The 25,096-nt window shown below is 55.7% G+C and overlaps 10 protein-coding genes across 10 annotated transcripts; 5 read left to right on the forward strand and 5 right to left on the reverse strand.

Annotated features, from left to right (window-relative positions):
• Window positions 1-159: 159 nt before the first annotated feature.
• On the reverse strand, window positions 160-1,473 carry SPBR_09209 (uncharacterized protein; the record flags this gene model as incomplete). Its single annotated transcript, XM_040767335.1, has 3 exons — window positions 160-721; window positions 833-1,261; window positions 1,313-1,473. 3 exons carry the CDS (start codon window positions 1,471-1,473, stop codon window positions 160-162), a joined length of 1,152 nt encoding a protein of 383 aa, XP_040622052.1.
• Window positions 1,474-4,375: 2,902 nt separating this feature from the next.
• Window positions 4,376-6,262, forward strand: SPBR_05749 (uncharacterized protein; the record flags this gene model as incomplete). The annotated part of the gene is made up of 1 exon (XM_040764012.1): window positions 4,376-6,262. One exon carries the CDS (start codon window positions 4,376-4,378, stop codon window positions 6,260-6,262), a length of 1,887 nt encoding a protein of 628 aa, XP_040622053.1.
• A 995-nt stretch (window positions 6,263-7,257) lies between these two features.
• SPBR_06119 (uncharacterized protein) lies at window positions 7,258-8,160 on the forward strand (the record flags this gene model as incomplete). The annotated part of the gene is made up of 1 exon (XM_040764381.1): window positions 7,258-8,160. The coding sequence occupies one exon, from the start codon at window positions 7,258-7,260 to the stop codon at window positions 8,158-8,160; it is 903 nt and encodes a 300-aa protein (XP_040622054.1).
• Window positions 8,161-8,428: 268 nt separating this feature from the next.
• SPBR_09213 (putative aldo-keto reductase (AKR13)) lies at window positions 8,429-9,423 on the reverse strand (the record flags this gene model as incomplete). The annotated part of the gene is made up of 2 exons (XM_040767339.1): window positions 8,429-8,725; window positions 8,788-9,423. 2 exons carry the CDS (start codon window positions 9,421-9,423, stop codon window positions 8,429-8,431), a joined length of 933 nt encoding a protein of 310 aa, XP_040622055.1.
• Window positions 9,424-11,022: 1,599 nt separating this feature from the next.
• SPBR_06127 (uncharacterized protein) lies at window positions 11,023-11,891 on the forward strand (the record flags this gene model as incomplete). Its single annotated transcript, XM_040764389.1, has 2 exons — window positions 11,023-11,038; window positions 11,131-11,891. 2 exons carry the CDS (start codon window positions 11,023-11,025, stop codon window positions 11,889-11,891), a joined length of 777 nt encoding a protein of 258 aa, XP_040622056.1.
• Window positions 11,892-13,347: 1,456 nt separating this feature from the next.
• Window positions 13,348-14,017, forward strand: SPBR_09224 (uncharacterized protein; the record flags this gene model as incomplete). The annotated part of the gene is made up of 2 exons (XM_040767350.1): window positions 13,348-13,508; window positions 13,585-14,017. The coding sequence occupies 2 exons, from the start codon at window positions 13,348-13,350 to the stop codon at window positions 14,015-14,017; spliced, it is 594 nt and encodes a 197-aa protein (XP_040622057.1).
• A 1,427-nt stretch (window positions 14,018-15,444) lies between these two features.
• On the reverse strand, window positions 15,445-15,672 carry SPBR_06302 (uncharacterized protein; the record flags this gene model as incomplete). The annotated part of the gene is made up of 1 exon (XM_040764562.1): window positions 15,445-15,672. The coding sequence occupies one exon, from the start codon at window positions 15,670-15,672 to the stop codon at window positions 15,445-15,447; it is 228 nt and encodes a 75-aa protein (XP_040622058.1).
• Window positions 15,673-16,245: 573 nt separating this feature from the next.
• Window positions 16,246-16,613, forward strand: SPBR_06273 (uncharacterized protein; the record flags this gene model as incomplete). The annotated part of the gene is made up of 2 exons (XM_040764535.1): window positions 16,246-16,506; window positions 16,569-16,613. The coding sequence occupies 2 exons, from the start codon at window positions 16,246-16,248 to the stop codon at window positions 16,611-16,613; spliced, it is 306 nt and encodes a 101-aa protein (XP_040622059.1).
• A 4,952-nt stretch (window positions 16,614-21,565) lies between these two features.
• On the reverse strand, window positions 21,566-22,267 carry SPBR_06184 (uncharacterized protein; the record flags this gene model as incomplete). The annotated part of the gene is made up of 1 exon (XM_040764446.1): window positions 21,566-22,267. The coding sequence occupies one exon, from the start codon at window positions 22,265-22,267 to the stop codon at window positions 21,566-21,568; it is 702 nt and encodes a 233-aa protein (XP_040622060.1).
• A 743-nt stretch (window positions 22,268-23,010) lies between these two features.
• On the reverse strand, window positions 23,011-24,761 carry SPBR_05790 (uncharacterized protein; the record flags this gene model as incomplete). The annotated part of the gene is made up of 2 exons (XM_040764053.1): window positions 23,011-24,155; window positions 24,242-24,761. 2 exons carry the CDS (start codon window positions 24,759-24,761, stop codon window positions 23,011-23,013), a joined length of 1,665 nt encoding a protein of 554 aa, XP_040622061.1.
• Between the last annotated feature and the right edge of the window lie 335 nt (window positions 24,762-25,096).

Below are 25,096 nucleotides of genomic sequence, written 5' to 3' on the forward strand. Positions count from 1 at the left end.
TTGTTTAATTGACATGATACCACTTTCTGTCCATCGATCGTCCTAATCCTCCGCGCGCTCAACTGTCCGGACCTTCTTCGTCGCCTGTTCGGCGGACCCTCCCCGTCGCCTGTCGGCGGACCTTTCCCGTCGCCTGCCCCGGTCGCCTGCTCTGCGGCCTCACTCCCGGCAGGCGCGCCCTGCCATCGCGGCCATCAGCCCGTCCCAGTCCAGCCGCCCCTGCGCCCGCTGCGCCACCAGCGTCCCGTGCCAGCGCCGGTGCGCGTCCTTGAGGCCGGCCAGGGCCACCCACACGGCAAATCCGTCGCCCGGGTCGGCGCCCAGCCGCGCCAGCCGCCGGCGCGTGTCCATCAGCAGGTGCTGGTACGCGGCCAGGCTGTCGCAGGCGGCGCGGTCGGCCGTGCCGAAGCGGGCGACGAGGGCGGCGACGTGCCCTGTCAGGCACGCGCGGCGGGCCATGAAGGCGACGGCGGCGTCGTAGTGGTGGCGGGGGTTTTTGATTTTGGGGTTGTAGCCGGCTGGGGTGGCGCTCTCCGTGGGCGGCGTGGGCGGCGTGGGTGGCGTGGGCGGCGGGCCCTCGCTCTGCGCCGACGGGCTGCTGCGCGGACTCGCTGGCAGACGACCGCTGGCGTCCACATTGTCCCCGGCCGCCGTCGCCCGCTTCCGCTTCTGCTTGTGTTTGCGTTTGCGCTCCTCCTTTGTCGCCTTCCGCTTCCGCTTTCTGTCGTTGCCGGGGGGCCACATGCTGCCCTGCATCGCCAGCAGCCCCGTCAGCACCTCCTCGGCCGAGCACTGGATAATCCCCTTGGCCAGCCTGCGCCGCTCGTCCTACTGAGCATAGGCAAGGCTGTCCGGGTGCGTGGGCTTGACGTCGCCGCCGCCCCCCTCTTCGAGAAATCCGGCCAGACCGTGGTACCGCAGGTTGGCCTGCAGACTGGTCTCCCAGGCGTCCAAAGAGTCGAGGTCGCGCAGCGGCGTGACAAGCGGAACGGTGCCGGCGGCGTTGGAGGCAGGCGTTGGGGGCGACGGTTGCTGCCGGTCGGCGGAGGACGTCGAGCGGGGGGGCGACGAGGACAGCGAGTGCTGCGAAGGCGACGCCACAGAGCGTTGTGCCGACGAATGCTGCGACGAACCGTCCGACTCGCCCGCTCCGCTGGCCGGCGACGACGACGATGACGACGACGACGTCCCGTTGTCCGAACAGACCGACATCACGCTGGGTGGTCTGTCTCCGCTGATCGATTGGTGCGTATTGGGTGGGCTATTTGTTAGCAGCGTACAAGGCAGATGCTGACACGGTCAGGTCAAATACCTCTCCCATGCACTGGGTTTTTCATCGTCGCTTTCGGGCTCCATCTTGACTTTGACGGGCAGCGTAGGTCGAGGTCGATGAGGCCGCACGGGCCGAACGTGCACAACGCGCGGCGAAGACGAGACGGGCAGACCAGGGGCTGTTCCGTACCACTGCTCCATTGAGAATGGTCTGTCTCGCGGTCAAGGAGATGATTAATGTTGTGATGGCGATGGCAGGGAAAGAGAAGGAGCCGTTTTTGATGATTGCGTTGGAGACGAAGCCAAACAGAAATGGGATGTAGAAGAAGAGCGAGTTACCACGAGGAGTGAAATTACATAGTCACGAATGGTTTTGCATTTGTATGCATTTGTATGCATTTGTATGCATTTGTATGCATTTGTATTGCCTGTGCGTCTGTGCTATTGTGCTACTCCTCTTTGGTGTATTCACGCACGTGAAAAATACGCAATTAAATCGCCGTGAAATCAGACACGCCTCAGATTTCACTCAGTTTCACGCGAGAAATACAACTTTCAGGAGAGTCCATCATGTGTAGACGGAATTCGACGGGAACCGTGACTGTAGGTTTTCAGTCGATGCAATCTCAACATGAAATCCGGTACTTTAACACACTTTGTGGTCGTTGGACAAACACATGACATTGTCACGAGTTGTTTTGCCTGAAGTCCTCTTTCTTCTTTTTCTTCTTTTTCTTCTTTTTCTTCCTTTTCTTCTTTTTCTTTTCTTTTTTTTCTTTTTTTTTTTTCGTTCCTTTTCTGCCGACTGTAGGCAGTCGTGCTGTCACCCACATTTCGCTTTACGCCTGCTGGATTTCACTTTACGCCTGGTGGCCTCGCCGCACATGCCTTGCTGCGCCGTACGCCGTCAAGCTCGTTGTCGACGTTTTGTTCATCGCGAGTCACAGGACAGATTTTCCTTTAATGAAATTTGCTGGCTCTGTCTCGCTGTGTTTGCCTCTTCGGGATAGACGCAAGTGGAGCCCATCCGTGTTTTGGGAACGATACTTTAAGTGCTCCGCAAAGGAAGGATCACAACAAAACGAGACTTTCATTTTGCCATACTTTGTATGCATGTTGCCACCGCAGCGTCCGACAAGACCAGGACAACGGGCGCCGTGTGACGTCGAGTTGGATGAGCATGGCAATCGACCTGACCTGTGAGTCTGCGGCTTGAGGCCGGCATTCGAAGCCGACGAAGCGAATTCTTTGCCTCCAGTGTTCAGAGCCCCAAATGCAGCAAGGCCGGAGCCTTATCAAAATGGGTAAGGCAAAGGAACAAGCGAGATGCGCCAAGCGACAAGGGGCCTAGCGCAACGGGTCTCAACTGCAATCTAGCACGTCCGACGCGGTTCGAGCCACCCGAGTCCAGCAGACACGGTGAGGCGCAGTGCACTAACGTCCCCTGGCGCCCCTGGCGTCCACTGAAAGCATGAAAAATTTGCGTGTCATTTGCAAGTCGTCGTAGTTTAAATCTAAAAAAAGGACAGGGGACGGAGAGGACATGTAAGTGAGTGCCTTCTATTTCAGCCCACCACCCATTTCCGCCCGGTACATAATGTACCTTTACTTAACAATCGCATACAAAATGTACATTGAGCCACAACTTAATATCTCCACGACGAAAAGTATGAAAAATATAAAGAAAATAAGAAAATAATATTAAATAAAAACAAAATATTATTACCGATTTTTATATTTTTTAACTTTTTTTAAACAGTTATTTTTAATACTTTATATTAAAAAGTTTTAAATTTTAAATTTTAATCCTTGTCGTACATATAAAAATTTTGTAACTAGTGTAAATTCGCTCCGTTTTACAAATATACTGTAAGTTACACTGTATATTTTTTTACTTTTTAAAATATTAAGACGAATATAAAGGATAATAAAAAATAAAAAATACTATAAATTATAAAATAAATAAACTATTAATATTATATTTAATAAATAATTTTAAGACTTAATAGTGTTGTTATATAAGGAATTTAAAATAAGTACTATTAGTATGTGATTGACACACTAAAGATACTTTGCGTCATGGGCGGTAAGGGGTGGTGGGCTGAAATAGAAGGCACTCACTTACTTTGTGACAAGGGAAAATCCGAGAAAAGAAAACGAGGTTTAAGCTTGTTTACGCCGGGCCCGCTACGATGTGAGAACAGACGAAATACAATAAGCACATGGCAAACTACAGGACAAAATACTTTGCAAGTACGGCTACGGCCATCTCGTATTCGTGGAGGTCGTGGATCTCGTTGCCTCTGCTGCCTCGCCTCGCAGCGCTCAATGCATTGCGAGCCGAGCATCTTTGGCATCGTGGACGCATCGGGAATCCTTTGCGTCGAGGCCGCATCCTGTGGCAAGTGGTCGCGCGGAGATCTCTTTTCACGTCGAATGCCGACATCCGACGAGAAACAGGCAACGGGAGACTGCTGATCGAAGCATGCGACAGGCCGAGACGGCACAGTTGGGTCCTGAAATTAACAGGTCCAGGCAGGCCCAGGCAGGTCCAGGGCAAGGCTAGGCTGGCAGGCAGGTCGACGAGAGCCAAGAACTTGGCGGCCACCGCCTGTGGTATTAGTGCAATTTGGCGACTTTGGCGCTTGTAGGTGCTTGGCGGCCTAGACATGCCCTTTTTTTTCAACCCCTGTCAGTTTTTATCTGCGTTTGATGTCCCCCCTTTTCACCACCTTGTGTGGGCGGCCTTCCTCGTGGTCTTCATAAGATCCTGGCCGTGCGCCTCTGTTTTTCCTTTTCGAGTTTTGATTTTTTCTGGTCTTCTTCCTTCTCGCTTCGTTGTTCGCGTGCTCGTTTCATTTTGATAGTCTTTGTTCGTTTGTTGACATTGTGAACTCTCCGTCACGCGTCCAGTCACTCGCTTTTTGTTTTCCTTCGTTGTTTTGTTTCTTTTCTTTCCCTCTCCGTATTTGTGCAGCCCGCTGCGTCCATTCGCTCGTCGGATCCCGATCTCACTACTTTGTTTTTCTCTTCATCAGCCTTGTCCCTCGCGGTCTACTTCTAACGTTCCACATTCCTGACATCACTGATCCCTGCTCTCGCCATGCCCGACCGCCCGCAGCCGTCCGCCGAGGACATTGCTGGGCCTGCCGGGCCTACCATGCCGCCTCGTACCACGCCCTCGCCCGCGACCACGCCGGCCGGCTCTGTGCCGGCCACGTCGCCGTCGCCCGTCCCTGTCCACCCCGACCTGGAGACGGTGCGCGATGAGGCGCAACCAGCAGGTGAACAGCAGCAGCGGCCCGTCCCCGAGGTCACTGTCGCCGGGCCCTCGTCCGGACCGCAATACGCCACCGCCGGCGGCCGCATCCAGCAGCCGCCACGCAGCTTCAGCCCCGCTGGCGTCAGCGAGAACACGCCCTTTACGGCGTCGTATCCGCCGCACCAGGGGCAGCCATACCAGACATACTACCCGCCCGCAGGTGGCTACTACCCTCCCCAGGCGACCGGTGGCTACCCCTACACGGGTGCCGCTGGTGTCGCTCCCGGCGCAGCAGATGCTGCTCTGGCGGGCGGCGCTGCCGGTGCGGCGGCGGCGGCGGCAGCGGGCGACAACAAGCCCAAGACGTTCACGCAGCGCATGGCCGGCAGCGACGAGCACTGGCAGTGGAAGCTGGCCCTGCGCCTGGTCCTGATTGTCCTCGACATCATCGCCATTGGCGCCGCCGCTGCCGTCACCGCGAGCAACAGCAGCAACGCGTATTACAACTGGTTCTACATTGACGACTCGTACGTCGTGCCGTTCACGCTGATCCCGCTGGGCCTGTCGCTGATCTGGTGCGTCGTGGTGGTGCTGGTGCTGCTGCTGCGCCGCCCGCCGCGCGCCGTGCACCCGGGCATCGCCGTCGGCCTGGACCTGGTCCTGTGGCTGGCCCTCATCTTCACGCTGCTCTTCACCGTGGCCGCGGCGCTGTCCCTGTCCGCGTTCGGCGAGAGCAGCGCGCCGTACATTTATTATGGCTCGAGCGGCGGGTACTCGCTGGCGCCCAACAACTCGTGGGTGTGGACGACGAGCAGCAACTACTACAACTACAACAACCTGGCGCAGGAGACGGGGGATGTTGCCACGGTATCGTTGGTGTCGTTGGTGTCGTCGGCCGCGGCCACGACGTCGGCGGCCTCGGCCGTGTCCGCCGCCGTGTCCGCCGCTGTGTCGGCCACTGCTGCTGCTGCCGCTGCTGCCGCCGCCGTCACGGCCGCGCCTGTCCTGTCGGAGCATGCCAAGCGCCAGCTCGGCCTCTCGTCGTCGGTCTCGTCCGTGTCCGACCCGTTCTCGTATTCGTACGATGACCCCTACACGCATTCCAGCTACGACGACCCCTACACCTACGACGACCCCTACACCTACGACGACCCCTACACCCGCTCCGACTACTACAACCCGTACGGCCCCGACTACACGACCGACTCGGACGGCTACTACATTTATGCCACCGCCACCACCAGCACCGCCACCGCCGCCCGCTACACCCGCACCCGCGACTGCACCCCCGAGTTCACCTCGTGCGCCCAGCAGGACGCCCTCGTCAACAAGCTCTGGCACGACAAGCCGCGCCGCTACGCGCTCGACCTCCTGCTCTGCATCCTCCAGGCCCTCGCCATCGTCCTCCACTTTGCCCTCTTTGTCTGGGCCTGCGTCGACACCCACCGCCGCAACCGCATGCGCCGCACCGACGCCATGACCATGGACGTGCTGCAGGACATGCGCCAGCGGGGCTACGTCATGGTGCCGGCGGCCGACGGCGCGGCCATGGGCGCAGCAGCCGCACCGCCGGCACCGCCGGCACCGGTCGGCGGTCTGCCCGGCCACGACAGCATGTACTACCCGCAGCAGCCTGGTCAGCCTGGGCCACCGGGCCAGCTGGGTGGCTGGCCGTCGTCGCCGCGTGTCGCCGAGAAAACACCAATGTCGCCGACGCGGTATGCCTAGGAGAGAGGGGGAAGAGGACGAGGAGATTTTGTCAGCGATGACGACTACTAATATTTAATTTGCATCTACGTCTATACGGCCGGTTTTCTTGGTTTTTGTGTTCCCGCCTTACTTTTCCTCGTTGATACCATTTTCTAGTATGGTTGTTTGTATTTAGACATGTTGTCTTACGTTCTTTTCTTTTCTACCGTAATGAACAGCGCAGTTCAGCGTTTCTTTGATGTTGTTACTTATCCTCTCCGTGATGTTGTCTGCTGTCCATTTCTTTCTGTTTGCAGGACTCTCGCCCTGTACGCAGCCTCATCTGCGTCATTTGTACTGACTCTGACGGCACGTCAGACAGCCTTGTCGAGATTGGTAAGCGTATTGTGCCGTCGTCAATACAGTCAAGCTTTTCTTCATCTGCCAATTCCGTATCTTACACGTAGACACGGGCTAGAACACTGCCGATCAGCAATTGAGTCACTGGCCGACGCCCTGAACGCCCTAGACGACGCCATTACAGCGCAGCAACAATGCGCCATCGTGAAGGAGCCTGGGGCCTGCAGCGAAGCCCTGATTAGGCAAGTGAAAATTGACGGAAGTGTCTCAAAAGGGAAGGTCCACCAAACAATGAGATCGCCACACTTTGACAATTGGAAGCTGCCCTCCTGCCCTTTCATTCATCCGTATTACGGCCCTTACACCTGTCTTACTAAGCCAAAATGCGACGGAGCTGTGCCCGAAGCTCGAACTGTAGCTTTGGAGGTTTAAGCCTGGAGATGCAATTGTTCTCCGTCGCCGTTCCTGTGTTGTCCGCCCCTCACCAGGTCTGCCGTTGTCATCAACTCGTATTGTTCCTCCCGTCATATCGTCACATTGTCACATTATCCCATTTGCATCCAATCTTGAGCCATTCCGTCTGGGCATAAAAGCCGGCAGTTCCCCCAGACTTGGCAATCGTCGGCACTTTGTAGATACACGCACCCACATTTGCACCAGACCCCACTTCCAACATGTCCGAACAGCTCTTCACCCTCCCCGACGGTCGCACGATTGCCTACCGCGTCTCCGGCGCGCCTGACGGCTATCCCCTCGTCTGGTTCCACGGCACGCCGTCCAGCACGGAACCCCCACCGGCTCTGGAAGCGGCCGCCAAGAAGCAGGGCATCCGCATCATTGCAGCTGCCCGCCCCGGCTACGGCGGTTCCGGCCGCCACCCCGGCCGTCGCGTCGTCGACGCCGTGGCCGACACCCAGGCCCTCAACGACTTCTTGGGCGTCCGGGAGTGCCTGCTCATGGGCTGGAGCGGCGGCGGACCGCATGCGCTCGCCTGTGCGGCGCGTCTCCCGGGCGCCCGGGCCGCCCTGACGATTGCCGGCGTGGGCCCCGCCGACGCGCCGGACCTGGACTTTCTCGCGGGCCAAGGCGACGACAACGTCGAGGAGTTTCGCGCGGCGGCGGCGGGCGAGCCCGCCCTGCGCGCCTTCTGCGACACCATGCGCAGCGAGATCCGCGCCGGCGGGCCCGAGGGCGTGGTGGCCGCGTTCGACACGATCCTGAGCGACGTCGACAAGGCCGCGGCCCAGGACCCGGCCAACGGGCTGCGCGACTACCTCTTCCACGTGCTGAACGACGGCCTCGGCGCCGGCGTCGACGGCTGGATCGACGACGACTTGGAGTTTACGCGGCCCTGGGGCTTTGACCTCGCCGAGATCGACGTCCCCGTCCTGTTGTACCAGGGCAGCGACGACAAGATGGTGCCGTACGCGCACGGCCAGTGGTTTGCCAAGCACCTGCCCGCCGCGTCGCTGCGGGCACACCTGATTGAGGGCGAGGGCCACGTGAGCCTCGTGGCCAAGGGGGCGGAGCTGCTGACGGAGCTGGTCGCGGCGGGAGACGTGAAAGTAGAGCAGTAGGCGGGAGTGAGTGTCGACGATGTGTTGTTTGGACATGCGTCATTCTTCAATGCAAACAAAGATATCTTGCTACACCTCATCAAGGGCCAGGTAATGAAAGTGACATTGCACAAGCTTTGTACAAGCTGGGGGTTTTTGACTACGGGTAGTGACCGTGTTGGCGTCGCTGCAGGTGACATACCAAACGATCGTCCAGTATTTATTTAAAGCGTACATAGATGTGATGCAGCTGGCGCTTCCGGTTGGCAAGCCTGCCGGCTACGCCAAGCTACAGCTCCGGCGTGTCGGCAAAGTGGATGGCCACGTGCTCCGGCCGGGACTCCCCGCCCGCCACCTGCTTACCCAGCGTGCCCAGTGTCTCCTGCTCTTCGGCCGTCAGCTCGACACGGAGCGCGGCCAGGTTCTCCTGCAAGCGCTCCGCCTTGCGCGTGCCGGGGATGGCAAACACGTCGTCGCCCTGCGCCAGCAGCCACGCGAGGCACAGCTGCGCCGTCGTCACGCCCTTTTGCTTGGCCAGCGCGCCCATCTGGGCCACCGTGGCCACGTTCGCGTCGAGGTTCCCCTCCTGGAACCAGGGCAGGCCAAACGCGCGGCGCAGGTCGCCAGCCGCGGCCGAGCGGGCTGGACGCGACGACGGCCACGCCCAGCGCGCGGGGCCGCCGCCAGGATGCCCCGCTTGGGGTCATCGACGGCCTCGATGGCGCGGGCAAACACCGAGTACTCCGTCTGGACGGCCGCGATGGGGTGGACGGCGTGGGCGCGGCGCAGCGAGGCGGCGCTGCAGGCGCCCAGGCCAATGTGCTTGATCTTGCCCTCGTTCTTCAGCGCCACCAGCGCCGCCATCGTTGTTTCAATGGGCGTCTTGCCGTCGAGGCGGTGCACGTAGTACAGATCAATGTACGCCACACCGAGCCTCGTCAGCGACCTGGCCAGCTGCTGCCGCGCGTACGCGGGTGACGAGTCGAAAATGATGTCGGTCGGCACCGTCATGTCGATGCTAAACTTGGTCGCTAGGAAGACGTGGGCGCGCTTCTCGGGGTTGCGCGCGAACCACTGGCCCGGCAGGTCCTCCGAGTCCAGGTACATGTCGGCCGTGTCCCAGAAGCGCTCGCCCATGGCGTAGGCCCGGTCCAAGAAGCCAAGGCGCTCTTCGTCGGAGCCGACGGCGTTGTAGGCGCCGCTGTTGTTCATGCGGCCGAGGCCGAGGCGTGGCAGCATGGGGCCATTCTTGCCAAGCGGACGGGAGGTAATAGATGAAGTCATAGCGTAGGAGAGGATGCAGATTCTGGTTTAAAGGGCAATGGAAGATGTCATTGGTGATGTAGAAGATTGATGGGACGCCCTGGGCTGGACAGCAACGCCATCGACCTTTATATCTCGACCTACCGCTCCTGTTAGTTTCCATTCTCTGCGTCGGCCACATTGTCAGTCTTCTAAGCACATGCTAACGGCCTCCCGGACACGACACAGTTCGATGGGTGCCTGGTCGGTCGTGAGACGTCCGGTGATGGACGTACGTTGACGTCCAGTATCGTGTAAGTGAAGTGTACGCACAGTGATACTGTGTACCGAACACACACGTTAAATATGGTTGACAGCAAGTACTTGTACAGTCCAATACAGTGCATATTGACAATATCCACTACTAACACTGTCCACTTACACTGCACCGAAAAGTCCGGATGCCGTCGTGGCAGTGAACAGCAGCACACCTCTCGACCGCCGATAAATCCGCCGATATGTCCAACTCGAGGAATACGTGGTAGGGGGATACGGTAGGGGATAATGGAGGATGCATACGAAATGGAGAGGGCATAGCGAGAGTGTTTTCGTTGTCATCACCCAAAAGAGGAGCCGCCAACGGCCACCGACTCTTGCCGCCTTGGAATTGAATGGCCAGGCCTGGGTTGACTATGAAACAAACATGGAAAGCATATATGGAGCCGGTTCAACGGATGTTTCTCCGTCTAAAAGCAGACTGGGGGCCTGCATCGCCAACTGCCTCTCATTTCTGTCAGAGCAGCCGCCGTGGAGTGCATGTAGAGTGCTGGGTGTGCTGAACGCGCTGAATGCACTAAACCAACAACCCACTGTAAATGGTGAGCCAGGGGTCGATTGGTTCACAATTGTCCCTGACGAGAAAACGGTAGTGGACCACAGCCCTGGACGGCCCTGGACGGCCCTGGACGGCCCTGACAGTAGGCGACCTGGTGTGAGTGGGGGCGTGAGGCAAGCCAATCAGCACGCCAGCGGCCCTGAGAGACAAAGAGCCGCGGGCGGTCTTCTGGACAGGTCTGTTCTCGATTGTTGCAAACAAACGACCTTGTTCACACTCTGAAGCAGCGACGGCACCGTCGGCGGCAATCGAGACAATGGGAACGCTGTCCGTGAGGATGTCAGCTGTTTTTAGCGTGGGCCTTTGTTTGGGTCACACGAGCAGGAGAAGGAGTGTTTGGACCAGAATCGACGTTGGAAGAAAAAAAAAAAAAGGAAGGGAATAAGAAAGAGGAGGAAGAGACAACACAAAGGCCATGACATGGTCGGCGGCAATGGTGCCTGTCACAAAAGAGAGTCATGGCAGTATGGCAGACAACGAGATATAAAGATAGAAGACCCGTCATTTGAAAAGAGAGACGTCGTACATACAACTCAATCTTTGAATTTCAGTCTAATCCATTTTCCTTTTCTTTCCTTTCTTTACGTCTTCATTTCCTTCTGTCGACATCAATCTGCTGGTCATTTTGATACCACTCGCTTCACGACTCCCGTCCTCGTTTTCAATCACGCTCACAATCACACAATCACACGATCACTCTCATTTCTTTACTGTTTGTTTCCATTGCTACTTTTTTCTAATTCATAATGCTGGCTCGCAAAGGTATGGCATCGGTCCTCTCTTCCCATCCCCCCTCCCATCCCCCTTCCCATTCCCTCCCCATCCATCTGCCTCTCACCGCTAACACGTCCCAGACTTCCGCCAGGGCATCGCCGCCCTCCTCGCCATCTGCATCGTCGTCTTCTACATTCTCGTTCTCGTCGGCTGCATCTCCACCTCGCCCGGTATTCCCGGCCTCTACGTCGTCCGACTCGCCAACAACGCCTCCAAGGCCGAGGTCCACGTCGGCCTCTTTGGCCTCTGCGCCGGCACCGACCCCGCCAACCTGACCTGCTCCGGCACCGTCGCCCAGGCCATCGCCGTCAACGCCTCCTCGCCCTCCACCAAGTTCTTCTTGCCCGGCACCGCCACCGTCGCGCCCAGCGCGCTCCAGCCCCTGCTCACCCTGGCGGCCGGCATCCAGAGCGGCAGCACCGGCCCCGGCGGCGTCCTGGCCATTGTCTACGTCCCGCTCTTCCTCAGCGCCCTCTGCTTTGTCGGCGCCGCCGGCAGCCTGCTAACCCACCGTCTCGCCTCCCGCGGCGCCGACTCGGCCGACCCGGCCGACTACGCCGACGAAAAGGAGTTCGTGCACACTCGCAACGCCTGGCATGCGGCCGTCCTGCTGACCACGGGCGCCATCATGTCCGCCCTGGCCGCGGCCATTGCCACCACCGTCGCGGTCCGGGCCCTCCTGTTTGCGGGCACGTCGCTGCCCGGCAGCGACATCTCCAACGCCGCGACGGCCATTGACGTCTCGGGCGGCAAGTCGATCCAGGTGCTGGAGTGGCTGATTGTCGTGCTGACCATGCTGTGGCACCCGGTGCTCGAGTCTGTCTGGCGCCGGATCCTGTGAGGGTGCTGTAGTTGATGGACAACGTTGTTTACAGCATCTTCCTCTCCCTTATTATCTTTCTCCCCTTTCCTTTGTTTGGGACAATGCACACTCGTGTAGATAGCGGCCGTGCTGTACAGAGGCGTCATTGTTTCCTGGGTGGTTTTTTGATCTTGTTGCTTGTCTCCTTTTGTTGTTGGTTTTCTCCTTTGTTCTGTTTGTTTCAACATACAATAATTCTCAGATACTTTTCGGATTGTCTTTTTGCATTTATGAATTTTGAATGACAACCTATTCAGTGCATTTACGTCAACGTGTCATTTTGGTTTTATAAATTTATCAAATACTTGTTTACTGCCCTTGGATTTTAGACTGCATTTAAACTCATCTCGCAATGAAACTGTCGTCACGCAGGACTCAGTACAACAGCATCTACCACTTACAGTCTTCGTCTCAAGTCTCCTACCACGTTCGTGTCATGACTACCTCACCGTAGATTGACCGGCACCCCGTTCCTGCAAGGCATTAAAGTGTAGCCACAACAAATGCTATCTGACAAAAGACAGCGTATATTGTTCGCCCGTAGCTGCTCTTTTGTGCAGCCCCTTACTGTTTTGTTTACACAACCCCATCACCTCGCGGCCAACTCTGCCTCACTTTTACTTTGTTTGAGCACTTGCACATCCACGCACTCACACCCTCCGCACGCCGTCAACAGCGCTTCACATGTCGTTTGATCTCTGCTCACTTGTCGTTTGTCACTCCCCTGCCCTCTGTTTGTCATGGCTGATTGCGCGGACCTCCTGCCTCCGTGTCCGCCTGCCGCTGGGGTATAAATATCTGGCGTCGCCCACCTCCCCTCGCACTCTCTCGACCCTCCTCTCTCCTCTTTCATCAACCAACTTCGCTCTTCGCCAGTGTTGGTGATCTGCCAATTATAGTTTCACACTCTACGTTCATACTTCCCTCTTACACTTTTCTGTGTGTATTTCCTCCTACAATATATTTGTTCACTTGAATGCTTACACCTTGCTCGCCTTTACATGTATCATGTCGCACACCCACAGTCATGTGGCATACTGAATGCTGCAGTTGCGTTTCACTTGATGGGCACAACGAGGAAGACGCTACACAGTGGCCGAGCCCAATTCCAGTGAGTCCACAGCCATTTAGCCATTGGCAGCTTACGTTGTACTGAAGCGTGCCACTAGGTATATATTGCAGTGAAAATCGTCCCCCTAGTGATCAACTTACACTGTTGCCGTTTTTCAGGACGTCAACCTCAGGACATCAACCAGATGGCGAAGAATTGCCCGTTTATTCGTGCTTACGTCCCATGTACATTGTCCGACCCCAGGAGGTGCTGTCAACCGCCATCATTTGCGTTGTATTCGGGGACTCGCAACACCTCACAGACGTGGAACACGAGACCGCAATCGACAGGGCTACCATTTACGCCAATGAAGCAGGACTCAAAATGGTTGTTCCTTCCGTCCACTCGCAAGAGAACAGTGCCATCTTCATGGCAAACTTCGACTTGACGTCACGTCACGTCCTGTTCCACTTCATGATGCAAATGCATCGCATCGACAAGGGCACTGTGGAAGAGAGACGCGGCGTCACCTTTACCGGCTTCATGTGGAACCAAATAGAAACTGGCGCTCTGTGACACTACGCCGGCCGTTCTCGTCGACGAACTGAGCCATCGGCACAGTCTCATCGAGGCCAGCGACACGAAACAACAAACCCCGATCCAACAAATACTCCCGGCCTTGTCCGATCAGGCGACCAGTAACACCGCAGCACTACCTCGCATGGCACGGGACATATCAGGCATCCATGCCACGGTCCAAACCCTACAAGAGAATGTTTACGCCGACCACCGGACAACTCCCGCGGCCATGCCAGCCAGTGCCATGGCACTCTCAAGCCCCATGGCACAACATCCGGGTACGCAGCTCGGCTCACGGCTCTCAGCACACCACATCCTCCCTCGGCCGCCTCGCGTACTAACTAGCCGAGCCGGCCCAGTCACAACCACTCCGTCACGGCGTCGCGTGACCACATCGGCGCCTCTCGCCCGGGACACAGGCTATGGTGCACCGTACAACGGAGTCGTCCCCAGAAAAACAAGACTCGGTACATGACGTGGGACCAATCGCATGAAAATATCCACTATGGCCCGCACGTCCTCATGTACCCATGAAGAAATGCAGCATGTCTGTCAGCGAACGGCAATGAAGTGAACCCGGCTGGCATAATCCATTGCAGAGCCGAAACTCGCCCAATCGGGACTTGGATGAAGCAAGCACCCGGAGTCAGAGATATGTGACAGTGACGTCAACGGCCATGTGCGTCTGCTGACCGACATGCCACGTTTTACCCCCGCCATTATTTCCTCCGGTTACAGAGACTATGAGTATGCTCGGACTAGCATTCGGCGGTGAGCCCCGATTCGCCACGACATGAGATTCTGCAGACGAATACATAAGGACGATGAAGCCGGCTTTGTGCACCTTTTTGTCTTGAAAATCGCCCTGAAACACCACAATCAACACCCTGGTGGAATGGAAACCTCTCCAGCACCACAGTTTCTCGATCTCGCCTTAATCCTTGCGTCCCTACGCCCAGCCTTGTCGTAAGCGGAACCCAAGACGCTATGAACAGCTACCGACATGACCTGGAATACTGGTTGCGAATAGTGGCCAAACGTCCACGACGTCGAGGTGTTCGCCCCGGATGGCTTTGAAAAGACGAAACGAAGATAAACGAAAATAGCGAGGCATACACATGAGAAGATACAACACCGAGGAACAGACGGAACTTTAATGACTCGAGTGTGTCCTGCCTTGGAAAAGAAGACAGCCAGGGTTTCAGATATTATGTCGAAATATCTACAGCGGCTCTGAAACTTGGGACGACATTCTGTTGGTGCCGTCGCAGGGAGACTGTTGGACCAGCAGACGAGAACAAAGACCAAGACAGCCAAGGCAATTGTACCTTATGCAGTGATGATGCCCATACTCGCAATGGTTGCACTGGTGCCAAATTTGACACAAACGTCCACAAACCGCATGAGAAGGGCCATATGGGCGGTGCTGTCGTATCTCGTCAACCCCAATTATCCGGAGGAAGCATGAAATTATTGCCAGCGCTACTTGGGAGGCAGTGAAAGTCATCTCCCATTACGGTTCATACAACAAGGACAAACCGGCTATCAAGTAATCCCAAGACCTTATGATGAGAGTCATACTCCTCAAAATGAAATTTCCTGCGTTGATTGGGTGCGGAATCAAAGGGAAGGAATTGAGATGGTGGCTTCGTCCATCAAAGCAAGTAAAAACCTGTCATCCTCACTTGATTTTGCATCCGCCCACCTGTCACAATGTCAGCGTGAAACAGCTGCTGCGGTGGTTACATGCCAGTGATCTTTTTATCTGCGATACAGTCGGATATCAAGAAGCCCGACTTAGAGAGTTGTGTTCAAAAGTACAGCTTGTTTTCTTCCCATCCCTCACAAGCGCTTCCTGCAACTCGACCCGTTTTCACAGTCTACTCGCAAGATAGTTGCTATTCAACTCATCACAATCACCATGCCTCCCTCCACGCCTGGCCGGCCTGCCGTCGACTCACTCCATGGCTCGCCCACTCCTCCATACACCAGCCAGGTGACGGTGTCGGAGGCGGGTGAGCGATCTCGTGCCCGCACTGCTGTACTCCACGGGCGACGCTGCGCCCCAGATAGACGCGACCCCAGGTACGTAAAAACAAACGCCCCGTCAAACGAGACACACAAACTCATCTTCAAGTAGTCGTATCCGCCGGACGCGAGACGCAAACGAGCGCGACCATCGTACGCAGCCAGGTCATTACAAGTATAGACGTCTTATCGTGGGAGCCGGCGACTATGGGGGGGCTACGGGCCTTTTTAGAGGCCGGACACGCCGATGATAGAAGAGCTCGGTATGAAAAGATCCGCGACGAGTTGATTTGGCTGAACACCAACTGCGACATGTGGATAGCCCACTTTGACGCCCTTCTTTGTGAACAAAAACTGGTACCAAGATGTGCGGAAAGCAGTCCTCGCTTTGAAGACAATGGAACAGGCAGACCCGTACGCCGATAAATGGCGTCTTTTTATACAAATGGCCGACGGGCCTGGCCCGCGCCGACAAGGCATGTTGGCAACGTTACGACGAACCAGGTCTATGGACGTCGTCTCGCTTCCTGTCTCCATGTCTGGGAATACTCGTTAGATATGCCACGAAGCGGGAGATATCTCATCCAGAACGAAAAAGTCGGATGTTAACAATGGAGCATTTCTTCACCAATGTGTTCTGTTCTTTCCACCCCCAGAAGTGTATCTCACGATGACATGGTCGTCCGAGGTGATGATACGGACATCCACGGCCGTCGCCAGACCTCCGATAACGCCGACGCGCCAGCCACGCCAACCAAATGCAAAGCGAAGCAGCCGTTCCCCGACGCCGCATCACATGATGCCTCCGCCTACCATTTGTCCAATTATGAGGACCTCCAAGCCAATGGCAAGCGGCTCGAGCAAGTCATGGACCGTATCCAAAAGGACCACGCGGTTCCCAGAAGCCGCACAGCAGTGCGCTCCGCCAACTTGAACGTGCATCGCAAACAACACGCTGCCGAGTTTCTAATGCGGGCCCCGATTCTCCGAGCGTGCAGAGCGAGACCGGACTCACAAGTGAGAACCGTACACCGGCCAGCTGAGCGGGCCTTGCACGCGCAGCGATGTCGAGCCGACGTCCCGGAAAGTCCCGAAAACATTGACATATCCACAAAGTCTGGATATTCTCATCTTGACACGGTGGCTTATATTGCATCAAAGCACGCCTGCAAGACGTCGGGTCTTTTCTGAAAGCGGGACATCCAACCTGGATTGCAGTCCACGCCCTTTTCTTGCGTTCTGTTAAAGATGAGCAAGCAGTTCTCTGCATTCCCAAGAAACCGTATACGGAACACGGAGTAGGATGTTTTCCTCAGCACGTCAGCACTGGATAGCATTATCTGGAATGCTGCAGTTTACCATTGATACAGACAGCGCCGCATTCTGCCTCAGTGGGAGTGCTGTTCGTCAAGCGAAGGGCCACGAGTGGACAAAGCCACAGTGCTGCGACAGTCCAGCCATGGCTTCAGAATACATCCACGACATAGCTTCTGGAAGTGAGTTGCCAGTCCCTGTTCTGACACACGATAAATTCAGGCGTGCAAGTTCAACGTGGATATTCTGTGCCGTATTCTGGGCCTTCACCAAGTGCCTCGAGGACCTGTCCCACAGCCCCAGGTCGTCGACAACCACTCTGAATTTGATGTTGAATACTTGACTTGGTGCCAGGGCAAGACCCAGATTCTGGCCAAGCTCACTCGAACCAGAGCCACTGGGCAAAACGGATGGCATATACCCGAATTGAAATCATCGTGGAGACTATATTCAAACTGAAAGACGTACTTGCATCGTCACGCCCCCCGCCACTCACAAGTTGGCCATCAGCCTCTCCAATGTCAAACACCAGGCGAGTCCAGTTATCTTGGGTAGACCAGCTCGTCGTATCAAGGCGGTCAACCTAACATGAACGTCTCTATGGACATGTGCCTGGTCATACAAGTTCTGTGTTCAGCCTATCCACCACTCTGATGTCTTGTTACCAAATGGTGGCAACATCCATAGGCCTAGCTCATCGTGCCGGCCTCCAGTGGAAATCCATCGTCACAACGCAGTGGACCGTCACGGAAAGCATCGACTTCTATATTGGGCATAGAACGTTTGGACGACAAGCACCGCCAGGTCACACACTTCCTCTATCGCCTTCATGAGTCAGAGTGTCAGTCTGTGGTAGATTCACAGCTTCGTCGGTCTTTTTTAATTTTGAGGATTTGAGCGGCTGGATCGATCCGCTGTCGGCCAAGAGACAGATTTGCAGTGAAGAAACAATGTCTTCCCTGGAAACATGACTGGTACAATTCACAACAGTGGCAGCGGCCATCCGCCTCATGCACAAGTGGCTTGTCATGATTTGATTGTGGACAGGCTTGATATAGCAGCAACTCAACATGATGCTAACTTCTGATGACGACCCAACCACCCAATTCGTCCACCTCTCCACCTCTTCCGGAAACTTCGACTCTGACGCCGTTTCGACCAGAGCAGGCATGTGGGTATTCTTTTACCGCTGTCAACGGCTTAATGTGGGCGCCGAGCAGTCTTGTACTGCTCGGCGCCCACATTAAGCCGTTGACAGCGGTAAAAGAATACCCACATGCCTGCACTATGCCAGGCGCAGGTCAACCCCAGGATCTCCTTTTGTCAGTTTCCTGTCAGTTTCCTGTCGATCGGAGGACGATCAAAGTGCACCCTTTTCACAAATGGCGTGCTCTCATCACCAAACATTGACAGCCCAGAGACGACAACGCAGTGGAATGGGCTGACCTGTGGCGGTTGTATTAAATAGAGACTGCAAAGCCGGTCAAGTCAATATAAACCGCACCACGAGCCATGCCACCATCGGCATCTTCCAAAGCGCGTTCGTTGAGAGAACAGAGATATCGCACGCTTCGATGTACTTTGGTAGAGCTGGAAAACGTTGTGCATTTTGACCTGCCTGAATTATTCGTGTCGTGAAAGCCAAGGATATAGCCGAAAGAACAGAACCCTGACTCTGACCCTGACCTGAAAAATGCACAGCTTCACAGGTCCGTTGGTGCAGCGGGATAAAAGCAGTGGATTGACGGTACCAGTATCAAATGTGCGGAGACCCGGTTCATGAGACGTCTGCGCATCGACTCTAAAGTCCTGTTGACGAGGGCGATATTCACTGCGAAAGACGGACAGCGCATTTCGTCCGGATTCAAAGACAGGTACGGCACAGGAACATGATCTGCAAATCCAAGATGAAGGTCCGTTGTTTGGCCGACGCCCAAGTCTTGCATGCAGTTGCACACTACGCGGAGGGCAAGCCAACCAGCAGGACATGAACACGAACCCCATGAAAGCAAACTGGTGGTTTATCTCACTCATAGTGTGGTACATGAGGTCGACCAGACTCATCGACGCAGTTGACAGAGAACCTCCAATGAAAGTCATCAGTCGGCAGAGTAGCCTCGTTGGAATGGCATGGGTTAAGGCACAAGGCACAACAGCACTTGCAACAACATCAACTCTACCAAAATGAATTTGGGAATCCTGGGAAATCACAGGATCATCTGGTTTCGTACTTTGGCGAGCACGGCTACCTGATCTTGTGGCTTTATTGGCGTTTTGACATCACCCGTTACTCCTGGTTAGACAAGCTTGCGTCTTGGTCGTTTGGGTGCGATTAGACACTCTCCAAAAATAGGGTAAATCGATTTGTTTGCAGTGACAAAACATGGAATATGGCCACTTCCGTGAGACGCAGTCTCAGACAAGATCCTTCCCACAACGTCCAAGTTAAAATGTCAACAAGTCCGCGTCTACAACAATCCAGTGGTGCTGCGATCACGGCCCTACCATTCTTGGCCATTGTCTAGAAGCATGCCTCCAAGTTTGACAGTTGCACGAGATGCACGGTCGAGCAGGTGTGCTTCAAGTAATGACGTCATGTACTTTATGAACGACTTTCGGGAAGACTCACTATACTAACAGCATTCCTATGTTGTGAACTCTGTTCCCATCACCACATCCAATTCCATCCCCGACGGACCCGGGACACAAATGCGGTTGCTTGCATATTCGACCAGACATCAGGAGTGCGACAGCGCCCGCAACATAACCGCGAGCAGATAAAACAAAGAGAGCCTGCCATCGTCACTCCTCGCACATGACTACAAACGAACAGACGATTGTGAATGATGTGCCGTTGAACCGCGGACATGTGACCCCGGATCCATAGTCTTAGCCGCCGCCTGCCACCTGTTGACAGAGGGCAACGCTGCACAGCGGACAGACATCAGATCAGCTATTGATCCGTTCAGCTCCTCAGACTTATTGTTCTTGTTGTTCTTGCATCGCGTAGACTAGTCATGAAGATGGAACAATCAAGCCGTTTCTATCCACATGTTTACCATGAGGTTACATTAGTTCACCTAGCTTCTTAGTCTCATTTATACAATTCTGTGTTATTGTTATTGTTGTTACGCGTCGCGATGTTTTAGGTGACACATACTATCAATGCAGTCAATCTTGCATGAAATCCCTTACTACCCTTGCTTCTCCATACGAATCACCATAAATCGTGTGATACATGGTACCAATGAGCTCGTTCGTCACCCGACGCACCAGGTCCTTCAGTGCGACCAGCAGCAGATACCATGGGATTGGTCTCACGGAGCCGGACGAGATCTGCCAGTTGCGAGGCATGCTTGTAAAGAACCGGCAGCTCATGATCGTCTCTATCCTGGTGAATTCGAACACCTACAAAATCAACCCGGACAGCCATTCGAACCATATAACAAAGACCTGATTCTCCGGACAAGATCCCTCACCGCAACACGACGCCGTTGGGGTGTCGTGTACGTCGCATACTATGATTCCACCACCGGAAGCTGAGTGATGTGCCATGCAAAGGATCAACCGTGAAAGGCAGTGTATTTCTGACCACGTTCATGCGATTGTGATTTGATACGTCCGGTGGGTGCACCTAACAACACGCAAACGCAATAGTATCGCGGCAGACGGGTTCAGCGTTCAGAGGCGTGAATTGGGCCGCTCACTGCAGTGCCACTTTACGCTGTTACTCGATGACCACAACGCACAGCAACGACTACCAGCGCCCGGTGGACGGTGATGGAATTTGGACTGCACAATTGATGCGGCTCTGCAACAGGCAGCAGCCAGCAGCCGCGGGGGAAATCGAGTGAAAATGTGCGTTGCGTCGCGGGCAACACCTGCACGTCGAGGCAACATCGACGCAAGACGAATTGGGGGCGGGAAACGAGGTGTCATTTGGCGTCAGGAAATGCTTCCTCCAAACAGCACAAAACATAAATAGGCAGCCTTCTCTTGCTTTGTCAAAGGGAAGAAGTCGAATCGTCCTTTCCTACCGTGCTTTTCCCGGCTATTCGTTTTGCAAAATCGAACGGAATACTCGTTTGCAATACGCTTTTCTGAAACACTCGTCCTTCTGTCGTTCTTGGGCTGTCTCGCACGACTACCATTCCCCGGTCTTGCCGCACCATATCCGACCAACGCCAGGATAAGCACCACACCGAAACAACGGTACGTACGAAACAGTCTTGTTCTCGCTTGTTTTATGTATGTCCTGGCTGACAATCGGAATGGGCTAATAGTGCAGAGACATGCGCCGGATGCGATGCCGAAGATGCGACGTGGCCTACAGACACGACATCATAAATGGATGCCCGGATGGCGTTGTGCATCCCATCGGCCACGCACTCTCTGTCCTCATGCTTGTCAGAGGCTATTGTCCTGAACACAGCCTGCCTACTCCGGACACAACTGACGAATCCGCATCGGCTAGTGAGTAGATACGGGTACCGCGCTGGTGGAGAAATGAAGGGCGCCATCGACATCGTCTCCTAGGGAAGATTCTCAGGTCAAAGTTCAATTTGATATTTACTCTAATTTAATATTTCCTCTTGTGTTTGCAATCCATGTACCTTGATCAAGACACTCGTGAATGAAGGGGAGAGGACACGGCTTGTTGCATCTTTCTGCTCCCCTCCGCCTATTGATCGAATCGCTGTTCGTCCTCTCGTCCGGGGTACCGTGAATATGTGACATCAACGGCCGGCCAAGATGTACGGTCGCGTCCCAGCGCCCGCGGTGCGTAGTACGCTGGGCACATGCCGTCTTTGTGGTCAATCTTAAAGGGAGGGTGGAGTCGCCAACCATGCAGCTCGTGCGCCTCCTGCAGACTCTTGTTCACCAAGTTCTCCAACAAACCCCCGGGTGCGCCTGGATCTTGCTTGAAGGGGTGGTTGTCGCTGTGGCGCGAACGTAGGACAACAACAGGCAGCTTGTTCCGCTTGTCGTCCAAATGTGCCGTGTCAAAGTCGTAGTCGTCGTGAAACAGGTCGCACACCACAAACGTGTACGGGTTCCAGCGCTCAACCGCCATCAGGCGACAGTCTTCGCGCGTGAGCGTCGGAAGAGACGTGCGTTGAAGGTAGCTGACAGCACGATCCAACAGAGCGTCGGGGTTGTCCCACGCGTCCGCCGCGGCGTTTGCATGCCGGGTCTTGACGAGGATTAGGAGTCGTCGAGCCGGTGGCCGTGCATACGCCTCCTGTGTCGTCTGTTCAAGTCCTGTCTCGTGTTGTGCCTGCTCCTCTTGCTGTTTCTGATCTGGATCTGGAGCTGTGTGCCCGTGCGGCTGCTGCTGGCTCTCCGCGACCATCTCGACAGCGCCGGTGTCAGAGGGTGCCATGTTCGCGTCGAGCGCACGTGTTGGTGCGCAAGAAGAGCAGATGTGGCCATGGTCCTACTGGTGTTCAACTATTTGTGATGTGACTTGTGTGTGCGGACGCACCATGTCATGGTTGACGTATCTTGTACTTCTGTAGGCTGAATAGGTATGAGGCGCCCAGGCATCAGACGTCTGAAACCACGCTAGCCGTATTGGGCGATGACTAATCTCATATGGCATTTGTACGCCGTCCCAAGTGCGATGGACAATAGAAGTCTATAATTCTCTATTTGTTTATAAGTTCGCTACCCTGGATTATATTTCTGGTCCTTATATATACAGGCGCCCAGCCGGACCAAGGAATTCCTCAAATCTTTCAGCTGAAAACGCTTCCCATCAACCTGCCGTCTACAGTGGAAGACAGTGGGAGCTCAAAACTGGGTGAGAAACCCCAGAATGCTCCTGGTCGTTAATGGCATCAATTTCAAAGGTATCCTGGTAAACAAAGATGTTCAGGCCCCCGTCGTCGTTTTGGACAAGTTCAAAATCCTGGCAAGTAACGCACGTTCAGAGTACACAGCAATTCACGTTTTCGAAATTATATTGTGCCGAAAGAGTACCAGAGCTACCTTTTTGATAGCCGTGAGAGTAAATATGCAAGAAGCTCCGTGTACATGATGAAATAATAAAATTAAAACACAATTGCAACTCATGAACGCGAACGCCGTGTCCCCAAATGGCCCCATTTCCCCAAACCACCGCATCTATGGCCACATCATGTCCATTGTCTGGCCGTGCAAGCCGCAAATGACGCTCGACAGGTTGTCCCGGTGCATCTCAAAGCTCGCATTGGTAAACGGCCGCCATGGATTGACCTGGTTCGGCCCCGCATCGGGCATGGACGACCGCCGCAGCGCCAGGGTCATGCTGAAGGTGCTCTGACCGAAGCCGGTGAAGTAGCTGGAATACAACAAGACCTGGAAATCGATGACGGCATGGCCGTCCCAGGTCAGCGTCAGGTACGCGGCCACGTCGTCATCGTCGGTCAGTACGTCTTCTTTGGTGTAGACAGTCACGTTGTGTGGGGCGGCGTCGGCCTTGAATTTGGCGACGGACGCGGGCGTGCCGGCGGCCAGGTAGATGGTGGACAGATTGCGCTGGACGGCCTCGTGGAGGTAGACCGGCGCCTGCGCGTCGTAGCCCGGCCAGTGCATCTTGGCGGCGTCGCTGTCGGTGCGCAGGTGGGCGCCCATAAACGCGTGGGGCAGCACGCGGCCGGGCTCGAGGTGGTTGATGAGCGAGACGTTGGCTCGCTGTGGCGGAGGGCGCGTTGGCCCGAACAGGGGCTGGCGGGCGGGCGGCCCGTAGACGTCGGCGTACAGGTCCGGAAACAGAATGGCGTCCGAGACGATTGGATGGCCCGTCTTTTGCTCCAGGCCCCAGAGCGCCGCGGCCCCCAGCCGCCGCAGGCTCGGCTTGAAGCGGAACATGCGCGTAAAGGCAAACGCAAACTGCTGGTCCATGGACGCGCGGTGCCACGCAAACAACAGGCCCTTGCCGAGCACGCGCAGCGGCCTGTCCGGCGACAGGGCCGCCAGGTCCTCGGGCTTTGTGTGGTTCGCCAGCCAGTCCTCGAACAGGACGCGCCAGGAGCCAATGTCGACGACGGTCAGACGCACAATTTCAAGACCGGGAATCTGGTGCGGCGTCAGGACGCGGCCGCCCTCGAGGTTGGGCACCTCGTCGGCCGAGTGGACGACGCGGACTTGCGGGCAGGCCTCCCGCCACGTCTCCATAAAGTAGTCCAGGTCGTACAGCAAGGACATGTCGGTGGTGTTGCCCCGGTTGCCGTTGTTGATGAGGTTGTTGTCGTCGCGCATGCCGACCCGAGGGAGGATAATCGTCGTGGCTTGCCGGTCAGCGTCTCTGCAAAGGCAAAATGTTGTGCCCGTACCACAATTCACCCCCCCCTCCCCCGCGTATTCTCGTACTCACCTCCCGATTCAATGCCAAACAACATGCACCCGACCCAAAAGTTGCCCAAGTTTCCGAGACCACCCTGGGTGTAATCGCATTGCCACACCAGCCCGGGCTTCTGGACCACCATCCGGCACCGGTTCTGGATCGGCGCGACGTCGACGAGCCCCTCGACCGGGTTCCGCATCACGGCATCAATGTATTCGTCCTTTGTCAGCCGGCGTCGTGCTTCGGCAAACGGATCCGTGTGCAGCTTTCGTCCCACAAAGACGCCCGTGGCCCAGCACATCAGCAGCAAGGCCACGGCCATCGACGTCAGCGCCAGCCATCGGCGGCGGTGTGTTGCCAGGCGGAGGAATGGCTTCTCCTTCCGGCTTCTGGCTGCATAACTCTCGCGTTGTGCGCTGTCTGATGGCGACGGCGGCGAGTCTTGTGCGAGGCGCTGGTAGGAGAAGGAAGAGGCGTGGGTTCGGACGAGGTCGTAGGCCCAGCTGGCCCCGAGGGCAATCTGTGCCGTGACTGCGTCGACCGTCTCCATCGAGAGTGTCTTCGTGTGGTAGGTATTTTCAGAGGTCCCTAAAGAATGAAGAGACGGAAGAAAGAGTTGGACAGTAGAGCACACAATCACAAGAAAAAAAGCCGACTGAGCAGCACAGTCGTTTCATTTCCTACCTCATGTCCTCATTTCCACATTTCTCCCTCCCCCTATGCATACACCACGTCCTTTCTCGCCCTCTGGCAAACGCCATGCATTTCGTATATGCTTTCTGGGATATGAGAATCCAGCGCGTCGTTCACTGCCGATAGCCGTCGGCTCGGCCAATATTTTGCGGCGGTTGGGCTTTCCCCTTAACTGGGTTGGGGGCGTAGAGT

This window comes from Sporothrix brasiliensis (genome assembly GCF_000820605.1).
Source record: "Sporothrix brasiliensis 5110 chromosome Unknown Cont15, whole genome shotgun sequence".
NCBI classification, from domain to species: Eukaryota; Fungi; Ascomycota; class Sordariomycetes; order Ophiostomatales; family Ophiostomataceae; genus Sporothrix; species Sporothrix brasiliensis.